At 38.4% G+C, this 11861-nt stretch overlaps 1 protein-coding gene across 1 annotated transcript in view; it reads left to right on the top strand.

The window, feature by feature from the left end:
• Window positions 1–11861, top strand: part of EPHB1 (EPH receptor B1) — a 498694-nt gene that overhangs the window by 140783 nt on the left and 346050 nt on the right. The window contains exon 3 of the mRNA XM_053709781.1: window positions 2301–2982. Coding sequence (XP_053565756.1) covers window positions 2301–2982 — 682 coding nt within the window. The remainder of the gene's footprint in view (window positions 1–2300; window positions 2983–11861) is intronic.

Below are 11861 nucleotides of genomic sequence, written 5' to 3'. Positions count from 1 at the left end.
GATCACTTTCATTTGCTTGCAGAGGAGGTAGGAATTACTTAGCAAATGTTTTTTATTTCTTTGTGCAATTTCAGATTGTAACTTCGGTGTGGTAGTAGTTGTGTGGTGGGGCCAGGGGTCCATAAAAACATTTTTTTTAGCAGCAGTGTATTTATGATTATTTGACAATGCTGTAGAAATTCTATGTTTACAACCATGCAGAAATGTTTCCTCCTCAATAAACAAATGGTAGGTGCCCTTTTGGCAGATATGCATTTTTTAAATTTATATATATATATATATATATATATATATATATATATATATATATATATATATATATATATATATATATATATATATATATATATATATATACATATATATATATATATCATTCCAGTTTACTGCCCCTTTGTTTGAAATGGGACAGGTTAACTTAAAACTGTTCAGTTTATACTACAGCTGACTTAATTTTGAAATACATACCAACAAGCCTAAATCCTGCATTTAACCAGATCTAATGGTATGAGTACCACAGCTTATGGTTGCACCAAGAACATATAGAGTACAGCATTTTCAAAATCCATAAGTACAGCTGACAGATGGGAACATTTGTGCACTATATTTGAAGTGGTGCTCTTGGTTGGGGAAAATGGGGGAAAAACAAACAAACATATGTCAACCTTTTAAAAGTACTTTTCTTTATCTAGCCATCTACCCAGATCATTAATGTACAATTTTGAATTCACTGAATTATTTTTTGTTTACAAATTTACAAATATGATTCTTTAAAAAGTGATCTCTTAGTGTCTGCAATTGTCTGTTCCTTTTTAGGACATTTTGACCTTACTACTGATTATTCACATCTTTCTACAGACTTTGAGACTAATGAGACCTTTATGGAAGTCACCAATCCACCATTTAACCTTTAAATTATTGTTTAGGCAGTTCAGGGCCCTTCCTTTCAGCCACTGCATGCTGTTGTCATCATTTAGTTGGCATCTTCCTTTACAAAAAGATAATCAGAACTCCATATTTTGTTTTCTAAATCTCCTTTTTTTTACAAAACTGTAGTTTACCTCATTACTTGTCAGGTCAATGTAAACAAGTGCTGAGTGTCTGTTTGGGTTTCTGTGTCTGAGTGTGTTTCTTTGCGTGTCTGCTAGAGTGTCTATATGTGAATCCATATGTGTGAGTGTGCGTGCGTGTTTCAGTGTATGAGTTTGTCTGTGTATTTGTATGTTACTACCTTTACAACATTTCCAAGTTTAAATAGACACTTAAGAATAAAGTGCATATACGTTTTAGTCACCTCGTCAAAAATTGCACATGTCAAAGGGGGGGGGGCCCTGATCAATGGTTAAGTCAGGGGCCCCAAAATTTCTAGTGGCGGCCCTGTATATATATATATATATATATATATATATATTATATATATCTGTATACATGTGCATTTATGAGTAAATATGTATGTACACACATACATATTTATATAGAAATACATATATACACATAAAAATATCATTGAAGATTAATAAAACATTTTTAAAAGAGTTAAAGGGAATATGGTATATGTCAAGGTGTTCGACTGGATATCACTTAATGTTCACTGGTTGATATACCAATGCCAGTCAAGTAGTACCTGTTAGCCAGCACATATTCCTCTTTATTTTGACACTTTTAATACATATCCTCCTTTTGCTTACCAGCTCAACACATATCCTTCACACTTTTAACCTTTGTGCACATACTAATCCGCTCTTATGCCTCCTTGACTTACTGTACATCCTGTCACAGGATAAATCCTCCTCCGGCTTATTCCCTTCAAATTGTCCCCTCATTTGCTCCATCAAACTACATCTTCCTTATTTATATGGTGTGTCTCCTAATGAAATGTTCGTAAGCCTCATTTAAAGGCCATCTGGTAAAATTAGCTTCACTATGAGAACTATATGTATCAACCATTTTATATCATACAATAAAACTCAGTCAAAATAGTTAACTCTATGAATTAACCCTCGTGTTTAGACATTGTTCTATGCAAACAAAATAGTATTCATTAACACTGAATAGTATTCTGTTTGAAAGGAAATAAATTAACTTGTATCAAAAGGGTAAGTAATTGCTATGTATGATGTGGTGGTGGGAGGAAATTTATATAGTTTGTTAGCGTAGCATAAATCATTTGGGACATGAAGAATTTGATCTGGCATAGAGTAGGTGGTAATTCCGGCTTCCTGTTTAATGAGCTGAGAGGAAGGATTGTGATGTATTGTGAAAAGATTTTTTTTTTCATTGCAAATGTCTATTTTTTACAGTGGGAAGAGGTGAGCGGCTACGATGAAAACCTCAACACAATCCGCACATACCAAGTTTGCAACGTCTTTGAGCCCAACCAGAACAACTGGCTCATGACCACCTTCATCCCACGACGTGGAGCTCATCGAGTGTATGTAGAGATGCGTTTCACTGTACGGGACTGTAGCAGCTTACCTAATGTACCAGGTTCCTGCAAGGAGACATTCAACTTGTATTACTATGAGACAGACTCCAATGTTGCTAATAAGAATACTGCCTTATGGAATGAGGCCCCCTATTTAAAGGTGGACACAATAGCTGCTGATGAAAGCTTCTCACAAGTGGACTTTGGTGGGCGATTAATGAAAGTCAATACAGAGGTGCGTAGCTTTGGACCTTTGACCCGCAATGGCTTTTATTTAGCTTTCCAGGATTATGGCGCATGCATGTCGCTCCTTTCTGTCAGGGTCTTCTTCAAAAAGTGCCCCAGTGTGGTTCAGAATTTTGCAGTCTTCCCTGAAACAATGACTGGAGCTGAGAGCACATCCTTGGTCATTTCCCGCGGAACCTGTATCCCTAACGCGGAGGAGGAAGATGTTCCCATTAAACTTTACTGCAATGGGGATGGGGAATGGATGGTTCCAATTGGTCGATGCACCTGCAAAGCTGGTTATGAACCTGAAAACAAAAGTGTTTGCAAAGGTAAGAATTGATATATAATGGTATAATGAATATGCACTTCTGATATGTATAATGTGAACACCAATTACATCTCCTTTTCTGTAATATTCAAAGCATTTTTTATAGCATTACAAGAAAACATGAACATTCCATTATGTCCTCCAGCATTCTGCTATTTGTAGCGTCTTTAATAAATAGCTTGCTGAAGCCACAGACTATTTCTAGATTTTTATTAGCAAACATTTATAGAGCAAATAAGTAGGAATATTAAAACAATTTTTTGCCTGATATAAACTGGAAACAGATATCTAGTCTGCCCATGTTACTTTCTAAATAGTGAACTTAATTAGTCCTCAGCACAGTGCTATGGAAACCCCAGATATTCTTGAATTCCCTTACGGTATGTCACTACCACTTCTAATCAAGGGCAGTTTTAAGTATAAGGAAGGATAAAATATTGCAAACTATTTATGTAGTAGAAACACATGATATTAAGTAAAGGCAGGTGTAGGTGTACAAATTCAGAATGTTCATTTTTTTCTGCCAGGATTTGTTATATTAAACAATTCATCTCTTGTTTTTTTTTGTTTTTTTTATTGGGACATGAAAGTCAAAATATATGTTCATGATTCAGAAAGAGGCCTTGATTAGTGGAGCACAAAAATATTAGCACTACTGTGTTTTAATATTGTTTGTAGACAATCAGTAGTGTTTCTATACGTGTGCTCCTTTTACAAGTTTAAAATAAATGTTTTATCAGTCGAGCAATAGTTTAGGGTACCCTCACATCTGCATGTCAGAGTTAGTGCAGTAATTCCCTTACATTAGAGGACACGTAGTGCAATTCATGTCATGTATAACTCAAGTGCTGAGCTGATTAGACACAAATGGTGGAGCTCTTCGTGTAGTTATGTGCTGTACTGTTAATAATATTGGTTTACTTCAGGTCTTAAAAAGCGTTACATTTTACAGTGGTATTTTGGATTGTACTCACCATTTGTAATATGAGCACAAAGAGCGCACTACAAGTGCTTCCTGTTTTAGCTACTTGTAATACCTGATTGAGCAAGTTCACTAAAGACGTGAGCTCCCACCAATCAGCAAATAGCACCCAGGTGCTGAGCCTACCTATGCTTTTCAAAAAAATGAATATCTGAATAATAAAGCAAATTAGTTATAGAAGTAAATTAGAAAGTTAAGTTGTTTAAATGTGTATGCTCTATCTGAACCATGAAAGAAACAAAAAGAAAAAAAAAATGACTTTGCGGTGGTGGTGGGGCTGTTGGTTTAGGGGTTAATAGTGTGGTGCTTTACTTTGGGTTGCCAGGTGTCCAGTATTCAACCAGACAGACCAGTATTTTAGCAGGCTGTCTAGTAAAATCTGTACAAAAATACTGGACCAGTATTTTTAAAGACCCCTGTCAGCTACATGTAAAGGGAATTCTAGGCCTTTATGCGTTAGAAATATGTCTCAAAACAAAGTTACACTGTGCATTTTCAATTCTATGTGTAACAGGCAACCATGGGGGTTTTCAATTGTTGCTGGGTGTGTACCTCTAGCAGCCAGGGGGGGGGGGGGGTCACATCACTGCTCTGTATGTGTTACTGGCAACCAAGGGGATAAAATAACTGCTTAATTGTGAAAAATAAATGTGGGGTGGGATCAAGGGTGAGGCCTAAGGTTGAGCTTTTGTGGAGAAATTGTGTGAACCCAGCTACGTCCTGTATCCAATCACCTATAGGTCGTCCAGTATTTTTATGAAGCACAGCTGGCAACACTAGGTGGGGTGTGTGACAGTGTAGGGGTTAATAGTGTAAAAGGTAGTTTGTAATGTGGGGTGGCGGTTTAGGGGTTAAAAGGGTAGGTTAGTGCAGCTGTTTCTTTTGGGCAAACTCTTTATGCGAACTTTCAGGTCGCGTAAAAAGTTTCAGCAGTAAATGCGTTTGCGTTCGAGCGATTGCATTTACTTTCAACTTGTAATACAAGCACATATTACTGCTCATCGCTACCTATAGAAAATACGAGGAAGCATAAATTACCACAAGTTTACGCTAACGAATTTGCAGTAATTTTAACAGCGTGTCACTTGTAATATGGATTTGAGTGTAAAGAACACCACAAGCTTGCAATTGTGTTTACGCTCTTTGCGCTAACGATAGCGCTCCACTCTAATCTAGGCCATTATATATTGCTGCAAAAAAATTCCTGCTCTTAAGTGCTCCACAATGTATAACATTGATAAAAAAAAAATTGTTACAAATACTGCAGCCATATAGTTTTCAGGACACGTACACTCTCCTGAATCTTTAAATGGGCTGTGGGAGGGGCAGGGTTAGCATTCCCAACCCGCAATATTCAGAATGGTTGGGAGCTCTGTATATATTTATTTATATAAAGCTAAGCCATATGTATTAGTTGTGTGCTTCTTACTAATATTCACTGGTTTATACAGATGCCAACCACAGCTTTATTGGTGGTTATGGACACACCTCTGCAAGCCTGACAAGAATTGTTGGTTTGTCAGGAAAAGAACATGCAGTTTTTAAGCAAGAAGCAGTAGAATACATTGACGTCCTCTCTTAGATGAAATAAGAATTTTTTTATTTAATGTCCCCTTATGTTTACATATCCAATTTTTTAGAGAAGCATTTTGATACATTTGTGTCTAACTAAAATATAATATAGTGCTTAGTTTCTCATAGTTTTTACTTGTCAAAATATTTATTGTCTTACTGACCCATTTGTATGTGCTGTATTGTAACATGTTGTACATCATTTGTTAGGTTTATTGTACCTAGAAACATTTTAATAACATAACACAATTTGCCTAGAAACATTTTAATAACATAACTAGCCTGTACAAGTAAGAACCATTCTCTGTAGCATGTGTTTATGGCTTGGATGCAGAGGAGAGCTACAATACTTTGCATATAGTGTATTGCATTAATTTGCATATGTGATTACACAGTATAACTCAGAAACTAAAGCCGCCAGAACTTATTTAAAAAGATCATCTATCCGTTGCCGTTGGCAGTTGCGCACGCATCCTCAATGGAATGTTGGTAGCACGCAGCCAAAATAATTCACCTGGATGCAGCGAAAATGGCGAAGGTGCATCCAGGTGGATTCCGAAAATGACAGGGTGGTGCCACTCTGCCATTTTCGAAATCCAACGGGATGCAGCGAAGGCAAACGGAGCATTACAAAAAAAAAAAAACACTGCCCGCACGAAGTATAACAAAAAAAACAACCTAACCTCCTACACGAAGTATTAACACCTAAACCGCAACCCACACAAAATAATAAAGTAATTAACCTCTAATCCGCATCTAACCAAATAACATATTAATTATTTAACCGTCAACCACCCACATCGCAATAAACCTAATTACCCTATTAATCCCTTAAACGTTAACCACCCACATTACAATGAACCTAATTACCCTATTAACCCCTAAACCGCAAAAACCCCACATTGCAATAAACCCAATTACCCTATTAACCCCTAAACTGCAAAACCCAGACATCGCAATAAAGCTAATTACCCTATTAACCCCTAAACCGGAAACCCCCCATCACAATAAACCTAATTACCCTATTAACCCCTAAACCCCCACATCACAGTAAACCTAATTACCCTATTAACCACTTAATAACTAAATTACTAAGCCCCTAACCTAACACTCCCTAAATTAAACCCAAATACCTAAATTAAAAATACAAAAATACAATTAAAATAAAAAACCTAACATTACTTTAAAAATAAAAAAACTAAGTTTAAATTAAATTAAAATTACAAAAAATAAAAAAGTCTAACATTACAGAAAATAATAAACAAATTATCAAAAAAAAGAATTAAACCTAATCACTATGAAAATAAAAAAGCCCCCCCAAATAAAATCACCCCCTAATCTAAAGCTAAACTACCAATAGCCCTTAAAATGGCTTTTTTGCAGGGCATTGCCCTAAGTTAAACATCTCTTTTACAGTTACAAACAATTTTTAAATTAAATTAAAATTACAAAAAAATAAAAAAGTCTAACATTACAGAAAATAATAAACAAATTATCAAAAAAAAGAATTAAACCTAATCACTATGAAAATAAAAAAGCCCCCCCCAAAATAAAAATACCCCCTAATCTAATGCTAAACTAACAATAGCCCTTAAAAGTGCTTTTTGTAGGGTATTGCCTTAAGTTAAACAGCTCTATTAAATTAAAAATAAACAAAGTCCCCCCAAACAGTAAAACCCACCACCCACCAAACCCCCCAAAATAAATAAACCTAACACTAAAAAATCTAAACTAACCATTGCCCTGAAACGGACATTTGTAAGGGCATTTAGCTCTTTTGCTGATCGGCACGGAGCTGAAGACCGACAACCCTGGAACTCAAAACCGGCGACCGAGGAGCCATGGAGCGTGGAGGATCCTCTTTGTATGATCTCCGCCGTACACTGAATAGTGAATTCAAGGTTCGCGATTAAAGATGGCGTCCCTTGAATTCCTATTGGCTGATTTGATTCTTCAAATTCAAATCAGCCAATAGGATGAGAGCTACTGAAATCCTATTGGCTAATTTGAACAGCCAATAGGATTTCAGTAACTCTTCCTTTTGGCTGATTTGAATTTGAAGAATCAAATCAGCCAAAAGGAATTCAAGGGACGCCAACTTTAATCACGTACCTTGAATTCACTATTCAGTGTATGGCGGCAATCGGAAGAAGAGGATCCTCCACGCTCCATAGCTCCGAGGTTGCCGGTCTTCAGTTCCGCTGTCGCCGGTCTTCAGTTCCGCTGTCCTGAATGAAGAAAGAAAAGGTCCCCGCTTGGAAGAAGATGTCGGCTGCTTGGAAGAAGACTTCAATGCCTAGAAGTGGACCTTCTCCGCCGGACTTCAGCAACCGTGAGTACCAACCTGGGGGTTAGACTTAGTTTTTTTTTTTTTTTTTTTAGATTAGGGGTGGGCAGCAAAAGAGCTGAATGCCCTTTTCAGGGCAATGGATAGTTTAGGTCTTTTAGTGTTAGGTTTTTTATTTTGGGGGGTTTGGTGGGTGGTGGGTTTTACTGTTAGGAGGGACTTTGTTTATTTTTAATTTAATAGAGCTGTTTAACTTAAGGCAATACCCTACAAAAAGCACTTTTAAGGGCTATTGTTAGTTTAGCATTAGATTAGGGGGTATTTTTATTTTGGGGCTCTTTTTTATTTTCATAGGGATTAATTTTTTAAAGTTTTATCATTTTGTTTTTTATTTTCTGTAATAACATAAATTATGCTTACCTGATAATTGAATTTCTTCTGTTATGTGTGATCAGTCCACGGGTCATCATTACTTCTGGGATATTATCTGGGATATTATCTGCTCCCCTACAGGAAGTGCAAGAGGATTCACCCAGCAGAGTTGCTATATAGCTCCTCCCCTCTACGTCACCCCCAGTCATTCTCTTGCACCCAAAGACTAGATAGGAGGTGTGAGAGGACTATGGTGATTATACTTAGTTTTTATAACTTCAATCAAAAGTTTGTTATTTTACAATAGCACCGGAGCGTGTTATTACTTCTCTGGCAGAGTTTGAAGAAGAATCTACCAGAGATTTTCTTATGATTTTAACCGGAGTAGTTAAGATCATATTGCTGTTTCTCGGCCATCTGAGGGAGGTAAAAGCTTCAGATCAGGGGACAGCGGGCAGTTGAATCTGCATTGAGGTATGTAGCAGTTTTTATTTTCTGAATGGAATTGATGAGAAAATCCTGCCATACCGTTATAATGACATGTATGTATACTCTACACTTCAGTATTCTGGGGATGGTATTTCACCGGAATTACTCTGTAAAAGTACATTAAACCTTTTAATAGGTATTTAATTCATGTTAAACGTTTTTGCTGGAATGTAGAATCGTTTGCATTTCTGAGGTACTGAGTGAATAAATATTTGGGCATTATTTTTCCACTTGGCAGTTTGCTTGTTTTGATTATGACAGTTTCGTTTCTCTCTCACTGCTGTGTGTGAGGGGGAGGGGCCGTTTTTGGCGCTCTTTGCTACGCATCAAAAATTTCCAGTCAGTTACTCTTGTATTTTCTGCATGATCCGGTTCATCTCTAACAGAACTCAGGGGTCTTCAAACTTCTTTGAAGGGAGGTAGATTCTCTCAGCAGAGCTGTGAGACTTATGTAGTGACTGTGTTTTAAAACGTTGCTCTGTGATTTTTATGTTTAAAATTTAATTAGTGTTACTTTACTAATGGGAACAAACCTTTGCTAACAAGTTGTGTTGTTTTTAAAGAGTGATGCTATAACTGTTTTTCAGTTCATTATTTCAACTGTCATTTAATCGTTTAGTGCTTCTTTGAGGCACAGTACGTTTTTGTTAAATAAGATTGTAACCAAGTTGCATGTTTATTGTTAGTGTGTTAAACATGTCTGATTCAGAGGAAGATACCTGTGTCATTTGTTCCAATGCCAAGGTGGAGCCCAATAGAAATTTATGTACTAACTGTATTGATGCTACTTTAAATAAAAGCCAATCTGTACAAATTGAACAAATTTCACCAAATAGCGAGGGGAGAGTTATGCCGTCTAACTCGCCTCACGTGTCAGTACCTGCGTCTCCCGCCCGGGAGGTGCGTGATATTATGGCGCCTAGTACATCTGGGCAGCCATTACAGATAACATTACATGATATGGCTACTGTTATGACTGAAGTTTTGGCTAAGTTACCAGAACTAAGAGGCAAGCGTGATCACTCTGGGGTGAGAACAGAGTGCGCTGATAATTCTAGGGCCATGTCTGATACTGCGTCACAGCTTGCAGAGCATGAGGACGGAGAGCTTCATTCTGTAGGTGACGGTTCTGATCCAAGCAGATTGGATTCAGATATTTCAAACTTTAAATTTAAATTGGAAAACCTCCGTGTATTACTAGGGGAGGTCTTAGCGGCTCTTAACGATTGTAACACCGTTGCAATACCAGAGAAAATGTGTAGGTTGGATAAATACTTTGCGGTACCGGCGAGTACTGACGTTTTTCCTATACCTAAGAGATTAACTGAAATTGTTACTAAGGAGTGGGATAGACCCGGTGTGCCGTTCTCACCCCCTCCAATATTTAGAAAGATGTTTCCAATAGACGCCACCACACGGGACTTATGGCAAACGGTCCCTAAGGTGGAGGGAGCAGTTTCTACTTTAGCTAAGCGCACCACTATCCCGGTGGAGGATAGCTGTGCTTTTTCAGATCCTATGGATAAAAAATTAGAGGGTTACCTTAAGAAAATGTTTGTTCAACAAGGTTTTATATTGCAACCCCTTGCATGCATCGCGCCGATTACGGCTGCGGCAGCATTTTGGATTGAGTCTCTGGAAGAGAACCTTAGTTCCGCTACGCTGGACGACATTACGGACAGGCTTAGAGTCCTTAAACTAGCTAATTCATTCATTTCGGAGGCCGTAGTACATTTAACCAAACTTACGGCTAAGAATTCAGGATTCGCCATTCAGGCACGTAGGGCGCTGTGGCTAAAATCCTGGTCGGCTGATGTAACTTCTAAGTCCAAATTACTTAATATACCTTTCAAGGGGCAAACTTTATTTGGGCCCGGTTTGAAAGAAATTATCGCTGACATTACAGGAGGTAAGGGCCACGCTCTACCTCAAGACAAAGCCAAAGCTAAGGCTAGACAGTCTAATTTTCGTCCCTTTCGGAATTTCAAAGCAGGTGCAGCATCAACTTCCACTGCACCAAAACAGGAAGGAGCTGTTGCTCGTTACAGACAAGGCTGGAAACCTAACCAGTCCTGGAATAAGGGCAAGCAGGCCAGAAAACCTGCTGCTGCCCCTAAGACAGCATGAACCGAGGGCCCCCGATCCGGGACCGGATCTAGTGGGGGGCAGACTCTCTCTCTTCGCCCAGGCTTGGGCAAGAGATGTCCAGGATCCCTGGGCGCTAGAGATCATATCTCAGGGATACCTTCTAGACTTCAAATTATCTCCCCCAAGAGGGAGATTTCATCTGTCAAGGTTGTCAACAAACCAAATAAAGAAAGACGCGTTTCTACGCTGTGTACAAGATCTATTATTAATGGGAGTGATCCATCCGGTTCCGCGGTCGGAACAAGGACAAGGGTTTTACTCAAACCTGTTTGTGGTTCCCAAAAAAGAGGGAACTTTCAGGCCAATCTTGGATTTAAAGATCCTAAACAAATTCCTAAGAGTTCCATCGTTCAAAATGGAAACTATTCGGACAATCTTACCCATGATCCAAAAGGGTCAGTACATGACCACAGTGGATTTAAAGGATGCTTATCTTCACATACCGATTCACAAAGATCATTACCGGTATCTAAGGTTTGCCTTCTTAGACAGGCATTACCAGTTTGTAGGCCTTCCATTCGGATTGGCTACGGCTCCAAGAATCTTCACAAAGGTTCTGGGTGCCCTTCTAGCGGTTCTGAGACCGCAAGGAATTTCGGTAGCTCCGTACCTAGACGACATTCTGATACAAGCTTCAAGCTTTCAAACTGCCAAGTCTCATACAGAGTTAGTTCTGGCATTTCTAAGGTCGCATGGATGGAAAGTGAACGAAAAGAAGAGTTCTCTCTTGCCTCTCACAAGAGTTCCATTCTTGGGGACTCTTATAGATTCTGTAGAAATGAAGATTTATCTAACAGAGGACAGATTAACAAAGCTTCTAAATGCATGCCGTGTCCTTCATTCCATTCAACTCCCGTCAGTAGCTCAATGCATGGAGGTGATCGGCTTAATGGTAGCAGCAATGGACATAGTACCCTTTGCACGCCTACATCTCAGACCGCTGCAATTGTGCATGCTGAGTCAGTGGAATGGGGATTACTCAGATTTGTCCCCCACTCTGAATCTGGATCAAGAGACCAGAAACTCTCTT

The sequence above is a fragment of the Bombina bombina genome, chromosome 4, assembly GCF_027579735.1.
Source record: "Bombina bombina isolate aBomBom1 chromosome 4, aBomBom1.pri, whole genome shotgun sequence".
In the NCBI taxonomy this organism is placed as follows: Eukaryota; Metazoa; Chordata; class Amphibia; order Anura; family Bombinatoridae; genus Bombina; species Bombina bombina.
This window is presented reverse-complemented; position numbering and strand designations above follow the sequence as displayed.